The following is a 22,374-nucleotide window of genomic DNA, read 5'->3' as shown; positions in this document are numbered from 1 at the left end:
CCTAGGTTCGATCCCTGGGTTGGGAAGATCCCCTGGAGAAGGAAATGGCAACCCACTCCAGTATTCTTGCCTGGAGAATCCCATGGACGGAGGAGTTTGGTGGGCTACAGTCCACGGGTTGCAAAGAGTCAGACACGACTGAGCGACTTCACTTCACTTTCCCCCTATTTTAAAAGCATTTTAGGGAATCCACTCTTCACAAATAATGGTGCTTTGGAAACACAAGTTTGTTAACACATTCTTCATTTGTACACATCAATTTGTTTTTAATGAAAACTTCCTCATTCAAGCTTATGAGTACAGCCAACATTTATTTAGCAGTTACCCTGCCAGGTACTATCCAAAGTCATCAGCATAGATCATCTTATTTAATCCTTTTTAACATTAGGCAATGGGTACTATTCTTCCATTTTACAGTTAAGGAATCTGAGTGTTTAGGTAACCTGTCCATGTGACTCAGTAACAGGCAACAGAATCAGACTTGAATCAGAGAATTCCACTCCAAAGCCCATACTCTCAGTCACTTCTTGAAGCATTCTTCTTTTATATCAGAACTCTGGATGATGTAGAGGTCACCATTATCCCCTTTGCTGATTAGCCTCTTTTCCTTTTTGTCTCTTCTTCCATTTCCCTTCCTGCTTCCTCTCAGTCTAACTCACACCTTCGGATTCCTCCATTTTCTTTTCCAGCCACAGCCAGGGAAGCTGGCTTCACTCAGCTTCTAGCTGGCAACAGCACAAGTTTAGATGGAAACCATTAGCAAAAAGCCACCGGCAGAATAGCAGAACTGCCTGGGAAGCGTGAGGTTACAACCGTGTCCACGATGAGCTCACACACTTGTGTAAGAAACATTCCCTGGCCCTTCTGAAGGGACACACTTATTTTCATGGTGAGGTACAAATATGTGAGGAGCTCTGACTATCTGAGGGAAATGGTGAAGTTAGCAGTGCAAACTCAGAGCAAGGTGAATAGCTGCTAATCTTGACTTTCCTTCTTTAACACTTACTCAGTCTACTGTGCATTAACTTGGAAATTTTGGGAACTTGAGGGTATGACCTGCTTCATTAGATCATACTTCTCCAGGGCTGTGTGTGTTGTTAGTCGCTCAGTCATGTCTGACTCTTTTCGACCCCATGGACTGTAGCCTTCCAGGCTCCTCTGTTTATGGGATTCTTCAGGCAAGAATACTGGAGTGGGTTACCATTCCCTTCTCCAGAGGATCCCCCAAACCAGGAGTGGAACTTGGGTCTCCCACATTACGGGCAGATTCTTTACTGTCTGAGCCAGCAGGGAAAAAGCCAAAAATGTTGCCAAAATTTTTCTGGGGTAAAAAAAGGAGATCTTTTTTTTTTTTTAATTCTTTTTGAGGGTTAGTTAAATAACACATTTAATTAAGTTAGCTCAGTTTATTTGATGCTACATCCAAAGCCTGAGTTAGAAAATGAGCAGGTCTGCGTCAATTTTTCCATCACCTGCCAGTTGCAGTAGGCAGCAGGTGCATGAGCTCAGGAGTCAACCAGACCTGCTTTTCCACCTTCAAGCAGTGCAACCTTGAGACAGTTACTTAACTTCTTCAAACCTCGTCTTCTCTGTAAAAAGGTAAGAGCATTAATATTTGCTGCCCGGGGTTGTGCTGTAAAGATCAAGTGACGTCATGTCTATGAAAGTGCCTAGCACAGAACTGGCAGCATAGACACTTAATAAATGGTTGTTTTATTTAATTTTATGCCATTTTAAGGGAGGAGAAGATGTACAGGCTTGTTATTAAGAAATAAAGAGACAGAAACCATACATTTGTGGTCTGCAATTTTTCCTTCACTTAAGAAAACTGTTCACCAAAGCTATATTTTCAGTTAAAATAGCAAGAGCAGGGTCTTTTGCAATACTTCTCCCACCAAAACCTCAACTTTTAGTAATCAGACACTTTGAAGTTTGACTCCACAACGTATGGTTGTCTCTGTGTTACTGCTGCATACATATTTACAACACAAAATTCAGGAGAACAAGCACAAAGTCAAAGTTAACAGGGAAATGCAGATGATCAGTGTCAATGTTAGACTCTTGTAGCCTATCAGAAAGCATCATTTATAAGAAAAGAAGAAATACCAGTGAATCAGAAATTCTACACAGCAAAAAATATTTATGAAGAAAGCTTATATGGAAACACTGTTTTCTTCTGCCTAAAATTATCTTAGATTTCATTTTCAGCATTTCTAGTTTGGTTTTTAAAATGGGAAAAAAAAAAAATAAGGTCACCATGGCTTTGCTCAACATTTCCCTTTTGGGTAACAACATAGCCAATCCTATTTTTAAAAGTAGCCAATGGGGTGAGGGAGGATCAGTGAAGAAACACAGAAATTGACAACTGTAATGCATGGCACTTCAACAACAAATAATTCGCACCACAGCAGTCCTGGAAAGAAACTAAAATGGGAACCTACGATAAAAACTGGGCTTTTTTGCATGAGGTTATGGGCTTCCCTGGCGGTTCAGATGGTAAGGAATCTGCCTGCAATGCAGGAGACCTGGGTTCGATCCCTGGGTTGGGAAGATCCCCTGGAGGAGGGCATGGCAACCCACTCCAGTATTCTTGCCTGGAGAATCCCCATGAACAGAAGAGCCTGGCGGTCTACAGTTCATGGGGTCAAAAAGGGTCAGCCATGACTCAGCGACTAAGCACATACACTGGGCCAATAGCTGGACCAGTCTCTGACTGCCCGAGGGGCTGGAAGGCATCTTCTTTGTTAAGGATGCAAGGGCTGGGAAGGAGTTCAGGCCACAGTGACTATCAGAAAGCTCGGGTTGCAGTAAAACCTCCAATGTCATTTCTAGAATATAATCAGAGCTCTCCTCTGCAGAGTCTGAGTGGTGGCAATTTCCTGGAACTGAATTTTGTTGCTGAGTTCAGCATTAAACAATCTCTGAGAAAGCTCAGATAAGCTAGACTGAATAAACAAGAAGCAAAGTAAATTTTCTCATGGAGTTTCAACCACAGCCAAATTGTGTATTGTGGCTGTTCCAACAGAAAAAACTGAGTATATATCTAAGTCTGCCCTTCACTGCCAAAAAGACTATATATAGTTGGCCAACTTTCTAGAATTCTCTTAATGTTAAAGCAATGACAGTAAGGCCTCTTTTCCTCAAATGCATTATAAATTTACATCAAGTACACAGTATTTTCATTAAAATTATCTATATTTCTACAAACTTTATTATCTCTACCAATGTTAAAAAAAAAAAAAAAAAAAATTGAGTGCTTAGTTGGCCTCTATCCTGACTGTCCCAGGCCCAAAGTACACAAGAATAAAAAGTCAGAGATTTCCCATTTTAAAAACAAATACTTAAAAGGTTCTGTGGGAAAAGAATTTCAGCAAGGATTTCATATATTCAAGACTATGCTTATAAAGCAATAAAAATGTTTAAATTTAGGTGTTTGTTTTAAAAATAAAATATCCTTTTTTTTTTAACTAATTTCAGATTTTGTGCTCATCTCTCACTGTTAATACTTATACAGATATCTATTAAAATTTATTTGGGATATTTGACTGACCTTGAACAGGATTCTCAGGGTATCCTTTCTCAAAGCACCCATGGAGAGAAAAACCAAAGTCACAGACAGAGGAAACTCCTCTACAGTTAGTTATTCATTTCCTGAGTTAGCCCACTTCCTTCTTCAAACATTTCCTTTTCATCACCAATGTGTTTTCTGAAATTATCATCAAACTCCTCTTGCAAAACATACTTCTGGATCTGAGGCCTAAAATCTAGGCAAATGCCAATGGCCATGTCATTTTTTAGTATCATCACTATTGTGATCAAAATTAGAATTTCAAATGAAGTATCACTTCAGTAGTACAGAAGGCTCCCTGTAATGTTACACTGATGTTTTATCAAAAGAAGCCAGATCATTATGAACTAGAGCCATGTTTAGAGAAAACAACTTACCAAAGTAAAAAACTGAATGGGAAAAAATTTCATGGTTCATGACTCCTCCATTATGGAAAACTACAGCATCTTTCATAATAAGGAAATCATTTTTTGGTTCATCTTTCAAATCTTAAGCAAACCGTAATGAGCTGCTAAATTTTTTCACATTAAGTATAACATTGGAGAGAAAATCGAAAGTCTCACAATGTTTAAGTTTGGGATGGACACGTACACACTGCTGTATTTAAAATGGATAACCAACAAGGTCCTACTGTATAGCACTGGGAACTCTACTAAATGTATGTGGCAGCTTGGATGGGAGGGGAGTTTGGGGAAGAATGGATACATATATATATATGGCTGAGTCCCTTCCCTGTTCACCTTAAATTATCACATTGTTAATTGGCTATATCCCAATATAATATAAAAAGTTTTTTTTTAAGTTTACATATTTTATTAGAAATGTATCTCCTCAATGATTGCTGCCTTGACTTTAATCAAAGCAGATATATCAATAGAAGGCTGAACAGAAATTCCACTACTATGCCAACTTGATCCCCTAACACACTGAGAATCTCCAATGTCCACACAGTTTCCATCCCACATCCCTGAAGAAGGGGAGGGGCTTAGGGAGCCCCACCTTGTCTTGTACCAACAATAAAGTACACTGTACCCAGAAAAAAAGAAAGAAATTTGGCTGCTATGACTCTTCTCTGCTAATAATACAAAATGGATTTAAAAAAAATCAAATCAGGCTTTACCTAAATATAAAAAGCTTTATTTATCAGCAAAGAGTAATACCATAAAACAGACAAAAGAAATAAAGTCTCTTAAAATGTTTATTTTTGTCAGAATTGCTGACAATTTTCTGTTAAATCTTTTGGTTTATTATTATAATAAGCATTCCTCCCTTGAAAAATCCATTCAAAACATCTCAATCCTTGAGGTAAAGAACTTTAAAAAAAAAAAACAAAAACCTGACTTTTTTAAAGAAAAAAATTCTTAAAATTCCTTTAAGCTTGATAAATACAAATAATCTCTTCTTGTTCTACTCTGGTGAGCAAACATGTACTTTATACAGCAAAATATCCAGTCACTTATTGGCAAACTGAAGGTGAGAACTAGTCACTTGCAAGTTTTATTCAAACACAGTGCAATACTGCCACATTCATATAGACTTTTCTTTCTTTTTTTTTACAGTTATCAACACTCTTCTGACAAAGACAAGGTTTTGAAATGACAAAAGCAACAGAAGTTTTAGATCTCAAAGCTCCGGAAGGGAATTAATCTGAGTCTTCATCATCAAGATAGTCCTCGGCATTGCTTAATGATCGGACTGCATCTAAAGGAATGGGGGGAAAAGCAAAACAGAAAAATTAGAGATGGCTTGGATTTTTTTTCACTTTCAAAGCTCCTAGGGGTTGTATTTCCCCCAAGGATCTTTCCCTACTTTTGCTTTCCAGTCTAATTCTCAGCTTCTGCTGCCACGGAAGCTGACAGCTACATCTGTCTGCATGTTACCTAGACACGCAAAAAAGCAACAAACGTGGTGCTGAGGAGCTGTTAGTCTGCCTCCCACCACAGAACACCACCAGCCACATGCACCATGACCAACGCGGGACACGCAAGAAGCCCGTCCACCCTGACAACTGTGCTTCCAAACCTCCTCTCCCAATGACAAGTGCACAGGAGGCTTCAGCCAGTCCACAACCTGTAGCCTTACCTGAAGGCAAGGTCACTGGGTAGAAAGATAACTAATGAGGGGGGAAAAGGAAAAGAAAGAGAATGAAAACATAGAAGCTTCAGTTTCATTTTAGCAAACATTGATAAAGAATATGCAGAAGAAAACGAAACTGAAATGAAAAATAATGTTTTAAAACAGAAAGAGCTGAATCCCATCAAATGTTGTCAACCCTAAACAGAGTTCAAAAGGAAGGCATCTGATCTTTTTACCTGTTCACCTGTCCATTCAAATTCAAATAGTCTAGTCAAATTCCTATAGCAACAGCTTACACAAGGTATAGTTTTAAGGGAAAAACTGAAATGCAAGTATAAACACATTGTTAGAGCTGAATAAATGTGTATTATAGCACCCAGAACATTGTCTTTAAATACTATAAGCCCCTGCTCATTGGAGATATGATTGATTCCAAGTCTGGGACAGAAACTGTAAAAGATGGACCTGAAACCCCTTCTTAAGCTATAAAGCAAGGATCCTAGCAAACACAGCATCATTTTAAAAGGGCTGAGGATCCAACCAGAAGGGGTCTCCACTAGCCAAAGGTAGGCTACCAGTAATTAACAATACTGGATCAAAACACAGCAAATATTTCAATACACACCAAAGAGTGTGTGGTTCCCTTCAAAAAATAACAGAGAACCAGCAGGTTACTTTGAAAACTCTTAAAGGGCTTTCAGGGGCAGAACTCTTATTCTGCCCCTGCTATACAAACTATTGCTCTAAGTAAGCAAACAGTTGATAAGGGGAAATTTTTCTTTATAGGATGTTCTAACTAATAACCGAGAAGGGAATGAAATTAAAATATCACCATTTTGTAACCATCAGTCAAACAATGGGTCTAGACAATTATCATCCATGGATGCCAACATCACAGGACAAGTGACAAACAAATACTAATATTATGTGCCTCTGATAGAAGAACACAATTTTCTTTATTAAGTATTCTTCCCTCTACCCCTAAGACAGATAAAATTTAAGTCTAACCAAACTTCTGGACATAACACCAATTGACAAAAAGATGAGGACAGAGGAGCATGACAAACGACACCATGGAAATGCATGCTTGCTATGTCTAGACTGGGAAATTCAGGGAAATTGTTCCAATTTCTTTAACAAATAAAAAATGAGGCCAAACAAAGAGGAAAATGAGAGGGGAAGGAAGCATTAATTGAAAAACAAAAGCAGAGAAATAAGAGACATAGCTTTCAATTTGGACCCTACTTAAACTGTAAATAAATAGATAAGTAAGCAAAGAATGCTGCCGCTGCTGCTAAGTCACATGTCCAACTCTGTGCAACCCCATAGACGGCAGCCCACCAGGCTCCCCCGTCCCTGGGATTCTCCAGGCAAGAACACTGGAGTGGGTTGCCATTTCCTTCACCAAAGCAAAGAATAAACAAACATATAAAAGAAAATGGCAAATCTAGACTATAACAAGATATTTGATGATACTGTAGTTTTTTAAAGAATATGTTTAGGAAAATAATTATTTTTTAAAAGGGAGGGGCAGGGGAGAGTCAATATGAGGGATATAGAAACCAACTTATCTTACATCTTATACATGGAACAAAAAGAAAAGGAAAAGAACAAGTGGGTATAAGAAGAACAGAAGTGTGCTTCAGCGATTTCACACCAGCTTCCAAACTACTAGAAGTCTCCAGGTTGATTGTACTTGTCTCCATTCTCCTTCAAAGGAGTTCTGGAGACCTGGAAGGAAGGTACCTTCTTCTGTCCCACACACACCCATGAACTTCATGACTGGCTGTGAACGGTAGTTTTTTAAGTTAAATATAAAAAGACAAATATAGCAAAGCTCTTCCCCTTTCTTTTGTACTTTGCTACTACAATCCTATGTTTTGCTATATCGTAAATATTCTCTATCCTTCAATTGTTACTTTGGCACTTTGCTTTAAACAAGAGAAAGATAACTTGCTATGGTACAAATGCTGACCGAACAGAAAGTGAGAGGCAGGCAGGCTAATAAACTCCTTCTCCTTCCTTCCTTACTTCTATAGACACTCTGAGATACAGTTTCTCTGGAAACTTCCAATACGGCCAAGTGCTGATGATGAGCTGTATCTTCACAGCCCATCCTGGGGCATCACCATCATGGTACTGTATCTCCCAACGGTGTTTCTCAGCCTCTCCTACCTCACTTCCATTTTTTCCTCAGTCTCACTGCCCTGGATTACACATTCCAAGTCAAGCACCAGAACTTAAGACAGACATACAAATGAATAAATAAATGATGGCGGGAAAACCACAACATGGATAAATCTCACAGACGTGTTACACGAAAGAAGTTAGACACCAAAAAGCACATACTGTTTGATTCCATTTATATCAAGTTCGAAAACAGGCAAAACTAATCTATGGTGAGAGAAGCAGGGGATGCTGAAGGAGGCTTCTGGGATGTGGGAAGTGTCCTCCATCTTGATCAGGGTTGTGGTTAGTAAGTGTAAGCACAGCGGGAATTCCCTGACCGTCCAGTGGTTAGGACTCTGCACTTCGACTTCAGGGGCCCAGGTTTGATTCCTGATGGGGGAACTAAGATCCCCACAAGCCTCATGATGCAGCCAAAAAACAACAAGAACAACAAAATTTCAGTGTGAATTAAACCAGGTTAATGAATTAAAAAAAAAAAAAAAAAGCAAAGCACAGTAAAAAAAAAAAAATCATCAAGATGTTCAGTTAGGATTTACATATTTTAGTTAGTGTAAATTATACCCCAGCTTTTAAAAACTGGAAGAACAACTTAAAGGTTCAAGGTTCAGTCCTCAGTCATGGCCTGACCCTACCCCTATATCCTAAAGTTACTCTTCATGTTAGTGTGACATGTAAATTATCTTGTCCCTATAAGAAATTCAAAAGGTACTTTCAAAAGTGGCCAACAATATGAAAATATACCTTTTCTAGTTTAGAGTTCATGTTGGCAATTAGCTATATGATCCAGAATTCAAGCTCTTATTCCAACTAGGATCAAAATACAAATTAAAAAAATTTTAACTGGATGACTGGGGGAATGAAAGAAGAAAAAAAGCAGAGAAAAAGGTAATATGAAAACTGAAATATGAAAATTCATTTCTTGGTTCTGTGTGCCAAGTCCCAAGATTATACCTCAATACTGAATTGAGTATTGCACAGATTTAGAGAGGTAGACTAAAGATACTTGGAATAAACACAGAAAAAGGGCATCCACCTCCCAGCCCTTTTCTACAAAGACTACAAAAAAATCTAAGGGAAAAAAGAGAAAAGTTTTGCCACCTGCTTCTTCCGGCTCCAGTTGCTCATCTGGAGCCTTCTAGGTGAAGCTCTCGGGGGTCTGAGCAGGTGTGATATTTTCCTTGTCTATCACAATCACACTCAGTGTGCATGAGACGGATAACCTTTAACTCATAAGAAACTGGTACTCCTCAGTCAGGATGCTTTGGAGCCACTAATATAGCAATAGGAAGTCAGTGGCAGAGAAAGGAAATCAGGTCACAGTCCTTCTTCCTGACTCAACCAAGGCAGCAGGGAGTAGGAGATCTACCTCAAATAAAAGGGTTTCTCCCTCACGGCTTCAAATATGGCTTCTCGGTCAAAATGTTGCTGGGGAGCATCACTCAGCTGGTAAAAACTTCCTTACTTTGTTAGTAGAACCTGTATAAATCTATGCATGAGTAATTCCTTTAAAGGACAACTTGCTCTGCCAGTGAACATTCATGGCACTGAATAATTAAGAAATCCCTAACTGCTTAATAGTTTATACTATACCTGGACTGAGGTTAAATAAAAATCTGGTATAAACACTCATCTGAAATAAGGAACAAAAGGAGCAATGGATTTGTGACGAGAACTATGATGAGAATTTGATGATAGGTAAGGAAGATGATGGGGCTTCCCAGGTGGCACTAGTGGTAAAGAACTGCCTGCCAATGCAGGAGATACTGGAGATGTGGGCTCGATCCCTGGGTGGGAAGATCCCCTGGAGGAGGACATGCAACCCACTCCAGTATTCTTGCCTGGAGAATCCCAAGGACAGAGGAGCCTGGCAGGCTATAGTCCAAAGGGTTGCACAGACTCAGACATGACTAACGCAACTTAGCACACATGTACGCAAGAAGGATGATTCTGGGAAGCACCCCTGGTAAGCCAAGAAGAGAGACAAGCTGTTTGCTTTTTTTGACTGGTGAAGCCAGGAGACCAGGCAACTGACTGTACTTTACTGCTAGAAATGGACTATGGGACAGCATTATATTGACTCTTCTCATAAATCAAGGGATAGGAGAAATAAGTTTCCCAAGAATTCAAACATGAATTGGAATTTGATTCAAATGATTAAAACAGAAATGAGTATCTCATGACCCAAGTTTGAGAACTCTGAAAATGATAATATCCTAAGGATAAAATGAAAATACATGCACTTACCCTCTATAATAGAAATTCCTTAAAAACTTATTTTGGTGATTCTCCACCAACAGGGATCAAACTAAACTTTGGACCCTAAAGCAATACTAAAAAAAAGTCCTGAATGATGAGTAGCAATGTGAACGCATGCAAAAGGTGAGTCTTCCATTTTTGCCCCGCCCCCACCTCCCCACCACTGGTAGATCAGCTGGTAAAGAAACCACCTGCAGTGCAGGAGACCCCAGTTTGATTCCCGAGTTAGGAAGATTCCCTGGAGAAGGGCATGGCAACCCACTCTAGTATTCTTGCCTGGACAATCCCCATGGACAGAGGAGCCTGGTGGGCTGCAGTCCATGGGGTCACAAAGAGTCAGACACAACTGAGTGACTAAGCACAGTTCCTTTCTAGAAAATAGTAGTAAAAATGTATACATGGGACTTCCCTGTAGTCCAGTGGCTAAAACTCAATGCTCCCAATGCAGGGGGACTGAGTTCAAATGTTCTCTCCAACCAAGCATCTTTTTTTTAAACCCCTCTGGGTTTCTCATGGGCCAGGAGGCTAATGAAGAATGAAAGGGGGACAAAGGAGAGATGGATGGGAAGAAGAGTTCAAGGCACATCATTCTACTCCTCCCAGCACTCCTTTTCGGAAAATCACCATATCAGAATGAATCTGGAGGAGCACATTCAATAGGCTACATACTGAGAAGTCAAATAAACAGCCAGTTTCTGAATAGTATCATGAATGGTACAAATGTGTTTAACACCTTTTCTTTCCTTTAACACACTTTCAAAACCACCAAACTGTTCAGAAGTGCATGTAAACTTTTCAAACCTCTTCTCCCACATCAATAGATATTATCTTTGAGATCACACACTCTATCTTTAAAAACCACCCACAGAACTGTGAACAGATAAGTTTCCAAAGTCTAGAATAATTTTCATCACAGCCTATTGATACCATCATTTACAACAGAAACAAATTATAATCATAAACTCTTGAATACATAAATAAAAAATATTTAGCAATAACCACTCAAAAAACCTTACTCCTTGGAAGGAAAGTTATGACCAACCTAGACCAACCTAGCATATTAAAAAGGAGAGACGTTACTTTGTCAACAAAGGTCCATCTAGTCTAGGCTATGGTTTTTCCAGTAGTCATGTATGGATGTGAGAGTGGGACTATAAAGAAAGCTGAGTGCAGAAGAATTGATGCTTTTGAACTGTGGTGTTGGAGAAGACTCTTGAGAGTCCCTTGGACTGCAAGGAGATCCAACCAGTCCATCCTAAAGGAGATCAGTCCTGGGTGTTCATTGGAAGGACTCATGTTGAAGCTGAAACTCCAATACTTTGGCCACCAATGGGACAAGATAGAGAATCCAGAGATTAACCCATGTATCTATGGGTACCTTATTTTTGACAAAGGAGGCAAGAATATGCTGCTGCTGCCGCTAAGTCACTTCAGTCGTGTCCAACTCTGTGCGACCCAATGGACGGCAGCCCATGAGGCTCCCCCATCCCTGGAATTCTCCAGGCAACAACACTGGAGTAGGTTGCCATTTCCTTCTCCAATGCATGAAAGTGAAAAGTGAAAGTGAAGTTGCTCAGTCATATCTGACTCTTCATGACCCCATGGACTGCAGCCTACCAGGCTCCTCCATCCATGGGATTTTCCAGGCAAGAGTATTGGAGTGGGGCGAGGCAAGAATATACAATGGGACAAAGCCTCCTCAATAAGTGGTGCTGGGAAAACTGGACAGCCACATGCAAAAGAATGAAATTAGATCACTACCTAATGCTATACACAAAGATAAACTCAAAATGGATTAAAGACCTAAATGTAAGACCAGAAACTATTAAACTCTTAGAGGAGAACACAGGCAGAACACTCAATGACATAAATCAAAGCAAGATCTATGACCCATCTCCTAGAGTAATGGAAATTAAAAACAAAAATAAACAAGTGGGATCTAATTAAGCTTAAATGCTTTTGCACAGCAAAGGAAACTACAAACAAGGTGAAAAGACAATCCTCAGAATGAGAGAAAATAATAGCAAGGGAAACAATTGATAAAGAATTAATTTCCAAAATATATAAGCAGTTTATATAACTCAATACCAAAAAAGAAAAGAACCCAATCAAAAAGAGGGAAAGGTACCTGAAGAGACATTTCTCCAAAGAAGATATACAGATGGCTATGCACAGAAAAGATGCTCAACATCACTTGTTATTAGAGAAATGCAAATCAAAACTACAATGAGATACCACCTCACACCAGTCAGAATGGCCATCAGCAAAAAGTCTACAAACAATAAATGCTGGAGAGGGTGTGGAGAAAAGGGAACACTTGCATTTCTGGACTGTAAACTGATATAGCCACTACGGAATACAGTATGGAGACTCCTTAAAAAGTGAAGAATAAAACTACCATATGACACAATAATCCCACTCCTAGACATATACCCTGAAGAAATGAAAACTGAAAAAGACACTAGTACCCCAATGTTCACTGCAGCACTATTTACAATAGCCAGAACATGGAACAGATGAATGGATAAAGAAGGTGTGGTACATATATACAATGGAATAGTACTCAGCCATAAAAAGGAATGCATTTGAATCTGTTCTAATGAGGACTAGAGTCCATTACACAGAGTGAAATAAGTCAGAAAGGGAAATATAAATATCATATACTGACACATATATATGGAACCTGAAGAGATGGCACTGATGGGTTTAGTTTCAGGGCAGCAATGGAGAAACAGACACAGAGAACAGACCTATGGAAAAGGTGGGAGGAGAGGAGGGACAAGGGGAGATGTATGAAGAGAGTAACAGAAATTTACAATATCATGTGTAAAACAGGTAGCCAATGGGAATTTGCTGTATGACTCAGGGAACTCAAACAGGTCCTCTGCGACAGGCTGAAGGGTGGGGTGGGGAGAGAGATGGGAGGGAGGTCTGGGAGGGAGGGGACAAGGGTATACCTATGGCTGATTCTTGTTGATGTATGACAGAAAACCACAAATTCTGTAAAGCAATTATCCTTCAATTAAAAAATCTAAAAATATATATATAATCTAAAACAAAAGTATGGAAACAATGGTTCTTTGATAAAAAGAAACAGAAATATCTCTTTATATATATAATAGAATAGAAAGCAAGGTAATTAGAACTTGATTGCAAGGAATAAAAAAACATACTAATCACAGCAAAAGACCAATGTCTCTACAAATTTATTTTTATAGATATATTTGTCCATGTTGGAGGTTCTGATTCAGACCAAGGATATAAAATCTAACTCTAGAATCACCTGTAGAATTCAGCAAGAAAAAACTTTCCCCAATATTGAATCGATAAATCTTAAGTCGTGACGGCATTATGAGGGAAAAGGATTAAAATTAAGTACCTGTTCCCTGCTTCTTTTTCAGGAGAGATGCACAGGCAGCATTAGTAGCCATGTCCAGGGCCAGCTTCTTCTCATTGTTTCTTAAGTCTGTTCTAGCACCTTCCCCAACACAAGAAAAGAAATTAGGTGTTTTGAAGACTCTATAGTAGCAGCCAATCTTTTTTTTCTTTTTTAAGTTTCTTTTTCCTTTCTTTTCTTCAAGTTATACTGAGATATAATTGACACACAACACTATAAGCTTATGGTACATAGCATAATGAAACATCATGAAATGATTATCATAAGTTGAGTGGACACCCATCATCCCATATAGATACAAAATTAAAAGAATATTAAAAAATGTTTTCCTTGTAATGAGAACTCTTAGGATTTACTCTCTTAACTTTCTTACATAACAAACAGTAATGATGTTAGTTATAGAGCAGCCAATCTTCTTTCCATCAAAACATCGCTTTTGGCAAAACTAAGGACAGAATCATCTGACCCTAAAGTAAGCTCTTTCAGTAAAACTTTCACAAAACAGCAACAGCATATTTGGCATCTCCCTGCACGTGAAATCTTCCCTGAGAAGTTTACTGTCTCCATGTACAACAGTAGCTCAGTTAGAGTCAACGTGCCTTGCTATACACCCTTTGCCTCTTTCGTTCAAGAAGGTCTTTAGAAAAGACGATGTGAGTTGAGCTTGAGAAGATTAATATTTATCTTAAGTATACTTTCAAACATTATTAGAAGAATTAGTAAACCTTGAAATCTGGAGGCAATCCATTGTTTGCATAGCCCATCTTCCACTCACCTTTTCCCCATCTTTATTACAAATTACATCAGAATTCATAAATATATTCTCATTGTCAAAGATTTGAAAATACAGACATATGCTAAACAAAAGCTTATGTATCATTTCAGCTCTCAACTAACCCCTTCCTTCCCCATCTTCTACTTTCCACATAGGTGACCATTCCCAACAAGTGGGCATCAGTTCCCATCTCCCTTACATGCAAGAGTGCATTCACAGACACTCGTGCACACATATACAAAATCATACTACAGGTATTGGTCTAATTTGATGTGGGGTTTTTTTTTTGCCAGTGGTATTTTCCTTTTTTAAAAAAACTGATGTGTGGTTGATATTTAATACTATATGTTTCAGTTGTACAACAGTGATTCACAAATTTTAAAGGTTATATTCCATTTATAGTTATTATTATACGCAGTACTTTGTGCCTTTTAATCCCCTAGCTCTATTTTATCTTTCCCCCTTCCCTCTCCTCACTCATAACCAATAGTTTTGATATTTTTTTGACTTGAGAATATTGCTTCACAATATTGTGTTGGCCTCTGCCATACTAGTTTTGGTTTTTTTAACTTAACAATATATCATGCTATTTGTTCCTTAGTAGTACACAAACTTATAACTCAATCTATTTAAACATTGATAATTAATCCATTTTGTGGATGTTCTAAGATTTATTTAACCACCCCTCTCTGAGGGGCACTTAGACTCTAATATTCATTATCACAATACTGTCATGAACCTCCTTGAAACACATCTTTTATGTATTTCTGAAGGATGTTTTTCTAGAAGTAGCGTTGAAATATAAGGGTATGTATGTCTTCATTCTGTTAGCTACTGTCAGATTGTCTTCCAAGAAGGCTTACCAATTTACACTTTCTGCCACAGTGTTTGAGAGTGCCATTTTCTCTACAAACACATCCTCTTTGGTAAACAAAAAATAAATGTCCTAAAACTCAAAGGCACAAAAATATTACCAAGAAAAAAAAAAAGGAAAAAAAGCCAAAAGAAAAAGAGAGAGAAAGCACATTTAATTAGGAATATGGTGATTGTGTGTGAAGAATCTCTCGTCAAGAGCCTGAGATCTATCCACAGCTGGGGTTATATACAAAACCTCATTCTCTCGCTGTGCTACAGGTCAAACATCCTGCGGGTTCACAGTTCTGTGATTAATCATATCTTACTTTACACTTGAGAACTCACATACATAATTTCTGTCAGGACAGGAAATGTTCAGAGACAAGATGCCAGAAAAGAAAACCATTTCAACCAGTACTGCCCAACAGAAAATTATGTGAACCATAGATGTAATATAAACTTTTCTAGTGGCTGCATTTTCAACACGTAAAACTCATTTAAACAATATATTTTACTTAACCCAGTATATCCAAAATGTTATCAGTTCATCATGTAATCAATATAAAAATTATTGATACATCACTTTTTTTTCCCCACTAGGTTTTCAAAACCTGATGTTCATTTTCTACTTCTAGCACATCTCAATTCAGACTAGCCTCATCTCAAGTGCTCAGCAACCTGTGTGGTTAGTGACTGCCATAGCAGACAACACAGCTCTTGGTATACTTTTGAGGGGTACTACAGAGGTCATCAAGGTGTCTGATCTCTTATTCCTAGAGTTCACATCATCAACAAACTTTAAATCAAAAACTCACAACATTGCTCCAAGGATCCCTAATGACAGTACCTCCACATGACATGCAGGCTGGGAACTCAGGTATCCTATATTATAGCCTTAGACCAGGGTGCAGTGCGTGGTGATATCCCTGGCCCCCTATAAGGGTTAACTAAAGCTTGTGGGACAAACAGATGAATAGATGGTTGAGTCCATTATTTCAGTGTTCCTTCTGACTTGTGTAAAAACGTGGAATCAAGGCATCTTCTCATTTGCTGTACACTGAGCACCTGCTCAGCTCAAAGCAGGACACTGTGCCACAGCATCCTTTCTTATCTAATCAAGACTTGCCTGTGAGAACCCGGGGCCTCAGCAACTTTACCCACACAGCTTTCTTAGAGAGATCTCCTCTGTATGTGTGCACATACATGTATGCAAACACACACACATAGCTTCCATCTAGGTCCCTTTAATCCTGGTAGGATTAAATCCTGCAGAAAAATAAATTCTTACTAAAAGTAACATATATAATGCTAAAGCTTACCAAACTTTTAATTTAAAATGAAAAACAGAAACCACCTCAATAATTTTATCTTATCAGAAAAACTCCATGATGCAGACAGAGATCAAAATCCCGGTTATAAAATAAGAAGCCCATTATTTTCCCTACTATTTTTAAATGGTGTAATTGGATCGAGCTTGATTTTCAGAGTGATCCAAGACCAGAAAAAGTAAACACTTTACCTTTTTCCAGAAGCAACTGTACAATATCTGCATAACCCTTCCAGGCAGCAGCATGCAAAGCTGTGTCTCCCAGCTTGTTCTATGGTGATAACAAGAGAGAGTAGCATTTTTAAAAAAGAGAGTGAGGATTGAAAATATACACAAATTTAGGTTTACTCTAGCCTAAGTAAATCTAAAATGAGAATAAAGTGAAAAAACCATATAAAATTCCGAAGAGGGAAAAGAGACTCAAGAGATGAGTGATAAGTCATATGGGGAGAGGGAATGCGATGGCGGAGGAGCAACTGACTTGGCAGAGCACATGTGGAAATACAGATGCTCACAGAGGGAGATACCAGGAGGAAGCAAGCAGATCTGTCCCTGTAGAAATCAGCATGAAAGAGGAATTGGAGACGCTGGAGACTCTGGAGCAGGAAGGAGGCATGGAGTGAAACCAAGAGTACTGGGTGAAAGTGTTTCTACTGAGTAATGAGAACCCTCAAACCCCAGATCACCTTTCTCTCTCCTGGCTGCCAGATGACCCAGTACAGATGGTAGAATTATCATACTTTGAAATTAACCAGACAGTTTCCAAGCTTATGGAACTTGGAGGCATAAGAGAAGGTGGTAATGAGGCCAGGAATTAAAAGCAAGGGAGGCTAGGTGAAAAACCTACACACTGAGCAGTAAGACCCCTCTCCTAGCTGCCTTTACCTACCCCACATACCCTCACCCCACTGCCCCAGCTTGTACATACACATATACACACACATACACACACCCCACTGCCCCAGTGTACACACACACACACACACACACACACACACAAACACAGCCCCAGTGTGTATAGTCTAGCATCTACCCCAAGAAGGAGGCTGGAGAATGCTGCTCTGATAGAGCTGAACAGCCCCAACAGAGAGGAGGAAGCGACTATTTTAACTGGCATCTGGGTGTAAGCCAGAAAAACATTGAGGACCTCACCACTTCACCCTACAGAGAAACCCACCAGTCAGTAAGCCCCACAAGCACACACAGCTTCTAGACACACTCAAACATGAATGGACAAAGGCAGTATGTATTTGAGGCACTGTGTATTGGAAAAGGTCAGTTTTCATTCCAATCCAAAAGAAAGGCAACGCCAAAGAATGCTCAAACTACCGCACAATTGCACTCATCTCACACGCTAGTAAAGTAATGCTCAAAATTCTCCAAGCCAGGCTTCAGCAATACGTGAACCGTGAACTTCCTGATGTTCAAGCTGGTTTTAGAAAAGGCAGAGGAACCAGAGATCAAATTGCCAACATCCTCTGGATCATGGAAAAAGCAAGAGAGTTCCAGAAAAACATCTATTTCTGCTTTATTGACTATGCCAAAGCCTTTGACTGTGTGGATCACAATCAACTGTGGAAAATTCTGAAAGAGATGGGAATACCAGACCACCTGACTTGCCTCTTGAGAAACCTATATGCAGGTCAGGAAGCAACAGTTAGAACTGGACATGGAACAAGAGACTGGTTCCAAATAGGAAAAGGAGTACGTCAAGGCTGTATACTGTCACTCTGCTTATTTAACTTATATGCAGAGTACATCATGAGAAATGCTGGGCTGGAAGAAGCAGAAGCTGGAATCAATATGGCCGGGAGAAATATCAATAACCTCAGATATGCAGATGAGACCACCCTTATGGCAGAAAGTGAAGAGGAAATAAAAAGCCTCTTGATGAAAGTGAAAGTGGAGAGTGAAAAAGCTGGCTTAAAGTTCAACATTCAGAAAACGAAGATCATGGCATCTGGTCCCATCACTTCATGGCAAATAGATGGGGAAACAGTGGAAACAGTGTCAGACTTTATTTTTTGGGCTCCAAAATCACTGCAGATGGTGACTGCTGCCATGAAATTAGAAGACACTTACTCCTTGTAAGGAAAGTTATGGCCCAACCTAGATAGTATATTGAAAAGCAGAGACATTACTTTGCCAACAAAGTTCTGTCTAGTCAAGGCTATGGTTTTTCCAGTGGTCATGTATGGATGTGAGAGTTGGACTGTGAAGAAAGCTGAGCGCCGAAGAGTTGATGCTTTTGAACTGTGGTGTTGGGAGAAGACTCTTGAGAGTCCCTTGGACTGCAAGGAGATCTAACCAGTCCATTCTGAAGGAGATCAGTCCTGGGATTTCTTTGGAAGGAATGATGCTAAAGCTGAAACTCCAGAACTTTGACCACCTCATGCGAAGAGCTGACTCATTGGAAAAGTCTCTGATGCTGGGAGGGATTGGGGGCAGGAGGAGAAGGGGATGACAGACAATGAGATGGCTGGATGGCATCACTAACTCAATGGACGTGAGTCTGAGTGAACTCCAGGAGTTGGTGATGGACAGGGAGGCCTAGCGTGCTGTGATTCATGGGGTTGCAAAGAGTCGGACATGACTGAGCAACTGAACTGAACTGAACTGATTTGAAGAAAGATCAAAACCAAACTAACAGATCTCAGAGGGAAAAGATACAGTATAGTGAATAGAGAAATGTTTTTAAATATACATATAATTGCTTTACTGGTAAGTGGCCTGCAGTGACCTCTAAAAATAGTTCGCTATTCACCTGACCCAGAAAACCCCGGAAAAACTTGGAAAAACCCAGAAATCATGCAAATCAAGAGGTTGAAATCTTCATGTTCACTTTCAGAACACTCATGAAACTGCCCAGGCCACTAAGGGCATGCATATCCAAAAAGCCACCCAACAGGTGAAGCATGTTGCTTTATAGAAGCAACCTGTGCCATTCTGTCGTCACCATGGTGGAGTTGGTAGGTGTGCTCAGGCCAAACAGTGGGGCAGTCGGTGGTCGAAAAAGAGTGCTGAATTATTACTGTTCATGCTCAAAAATACAAGTAATTCAACCCAGAATTCTATCAGCCAAATAATCAAGCCCAAGCTCCCCTTTCTCAGGAATCTATTGAAGGTGTTCTTCAACTAATGGAAGACACAGGATTCAGAAAAGTGAGGACACAACACAGGAGGGCAGTGAAGGGTTTCCCAGGAAGACATCAAAGAGTAGTAGAGATCAAGTTGCTCCAATAAGAGAATGAAGATGGAGGCCTTCAGTATGATTCCAGGAAGAAAAACAAGAAAGCAACTACCATATACATTTTAGAAAAGTGCATCAAGAGAGTACAAAACAGTGTAGAGGTCTTTGTTGGATACAAAAAAAAAGTACTAAATAAAAGGCTATAAATACAAAAACAAAAGAAATTATATAAACAGTGAACAATATTGAAACAGCCACAATACCATGAGCATCATATAGTAATATAACCAAAAATTATGATATATTAGGAGAACCAAAGGAGGAGAGATTGGAAGTTGGGTGGTGGAAGATGACAGGCTGTTGACAAGCATGGATCACTCTACCTACCAGATAGGATCCCAAAACACTTATGAAGATGGTGAATTGTGAGACAGCTCCACAAACATATTTCTCAGTAATGTGAAGATAAGAGGAAAGCACCAAAAGCTTAAAGTGATATACTAGGAGGAGTGTGGCAGGCATTCTGAGCTTTATATAGTTTGCACTTTAATGCAAAAATAATTTTTAACTATGTGCTTGAAGTATTTAGATTAAAAGTTTTATGAAAGATAATAAATGGGAAAAATTGAGTTTCAAGACCTCGACAGGATTTTACACACCTATAAGCTGTACTATGAGAGCAAGGCAGGCGGGTTAAATGATTTCTGTGTAAGCAAACTCACCTGTTGGTTCAGTTCAATGTTTGGTTGAGTAAACAGCATTTCCACTATATCTGAAATTCAAATAGAAACAATCTTTTTTAAAGAATGGGAATAAAAGCCTGATAAGACTCTGAATAATAATTTTAAAAGGATTCTTTTTAGAAGAATCTTCAGAAAACTCCTTATAACAAATTTTTCAACATTTATGTAAATAGAAGACTTAAGACTCTAAAAAACAGAATTATTTAGGGATAATTTTTTTCAAATATTTTGGCTTTTGCATTTTCACATGACATCTGTGATAGGAATATTTTTACATTTGCTGGGGTACCTAACACTCATATCACTAATTTGTGCTTAAATTTTCCTTTGGCCATGCTATTTAACTTTTTGGATTCTTTGTTTCCCAATACTTTGGGATTATTTTCTGTGTGTTGTAGGGAGAGGGAGCAAGAGAGTAGGTTGCGGTAGATTCTCCGCCAGGCTGAAATACATCCAGAAATTCCATCTGTCATTATTATTTATTGTAAGAGAGAAAGTTATCAACTGAATCACCAACTCAAGCAAATGCTGTCTTTCTCCTAAACCTTAAGCTTAGAATGTAAATCGTAAAATCTTTGGGGGATAAACTAAGCTAGAGGAATCAATTGTGGCCCTTGTTTCAGTGAGGTTAGACACCGGGGTTTGTTTTTACATTACTGTTGTTTTCCTGTTGCTCTTCCAAGCCTGAGAGAGGAAAGGAAGCTTTCACTCTTTTAAGTGGAAAGGTGCCCACAGTGAGGCTGACCAGTCACATTCCACCTACAGTTTTACAGAACTTTCAGGAACTGGGCTTTTAAAAGGCTGATGTTCTAAAGAATTTAAAAAGAATAACCAATTTTTCTTTTTCATTTCTGTAACTCTGGCTCCCCTAGATGAAGCACATTTTCAGTGGCAAAGACATTTATGGTAACAAACAAAATGTAATACCTTTGTGACCCCCGTGACAAGCCCAGTAGAGGGCAGTGCTTCCAGCTTTGTCCAAACCGTTAACACCCACTCGGTTGTCCAAACACTCTCTCAACCAGCTCAAGTTGCCTGAAAAGGTTTTATAATTATAAAAACACACGAAAAATATTTTCATTTTTTTGTTTTGTTTTGCTTTTAAATCAATTTCATCCTGCATAAATTTGTATTTGCAAAGGATTAGTCAGCAAGTCTGAAATTAAAACCTGCCCTTGTAATGCATTTTCTATGGTACATCTTGACTTCCAGTTTATTAATGGAAAGCATTAACATCAATTTTTAATGGTAGGGTAATGGGAACAGTTGCTAAAATGGGTCTACCTAAGGTATTTTTACACTGTGGAAAAAACTGTTTTTCCTTTGTGAACTCCTAAAACTTTGAGGGGGGAAAAAAAACAATCAAGCAGACACTACTCATATTCATATTTAAAACACACTTTCAGTTCCTACAAGGACATAAAAACTAAATAACCAACTCAAAGTGCTGTTTTTTATGTTAAAGTATAGCTATTAATTTAAAATCCTCTGGCTAAATGCCCTAAATATCTACTTAAAAAAATTATTTTTTTAAAATATCTGCTGCTAAGCTGCTAAGTCACTTCAGTCGTGTCTGACTCTGTGCGACCCCATAGACAGCAGCCCACCAGGCTCCCCCGTCCCTGGGATTCTCCAGGCAAGAACACTGGAGTGGGTTTACATTTCCTTCTCCAATGCATGAAAGTGAAAAGTGAAAGTGAAGTCGCTCAGTCATGTCCGACCCTCAGCGACCCGATGGACTACAGCCTACCAGGCTCCTCCATCCAGGGGATTTTCCAGGCAAGAATACAGGAGTGGGGTTTAAATATCTAGAAATTCTTAAATGTCGATTTAGTAGTTCTATTTATGCATAATCCTAAACCAATAATTTCCTTTTATATATTCAGATTTCAAGAAAATCTAAAATTAAATGGGAGCTTACTGTATGTAGCCTGACAAAAACTCCTCATTATCTAGGGCAGGGTTCTCAACAGTGGCCCAACTGACATTTGGCATTG

General features: G+C 39.0%; 1 protein-coding gene across 2 annotated transcripts in view; it reads right to left on the bottom strand.

The window, feature by feature from the left end:
- Window positions 1-4,689: 4,689 nt before the first annotated feature.
- OSTF1 (osteoclast stimulating factor 1) overlaps window positions 4,690-22,374 on the bottom strand; it is a 60,595-nt gene continuing 42,910 nt past the window's right edge. Inside the window, exons 6-11 of one of the 2 annotated variants that reach the window (XM_006057230.4) lie at window positions 21,305-21,412; window positions 20,357-20,406; window positions 16,637-16,715; window positions 13,470-13,568; window positions 5,651-5,681; window positions 4,690-5,269 (exon numbers count right to left, since the gene is read on the bottom strand). In XM_006057230.4, the coding sequence (XP_006057292.1) occupies window positions 5,230-5,269; window positions 5,651-5,681; window positions 13,470-13,568; window positions 16,637-16,715; window positions 20,357-20,406; window positions 21,305-21,412 (407 nt within the window). In that variant the 3' untranslated portion in view covers window positions 4,690-5,229. The remainder of the gene's footprint in view (window positions 5,270-5,650; window positions 5,682-13,469; window positions 13,569-16,636; window positions 16,716-20,356; window positions 20,407-21,304; window positions 21,413-22,374) is intronic. The other variant, XM_006057231.4, reaches the window with a different exon arrangement.

The sequence above is a fragment of the Bubalus bubalis genome, chromosome 3, assembly GCF_019923935.1.
Source record: "Bubalus bubalis isolate 160015118507 breed Murrah chromosome 3, NDDB_SH_1, whole genome shotgun sequence".
Lineage (NCBI taxonomy): Eukaryota > Metazoa > Chordata > Mammalia > Artiodactyla > Bovidae > Bubalus > Bubalus bubalis.
This window is presented reverse-complemented; position numbering and strand designations above follow the sequence as displayed.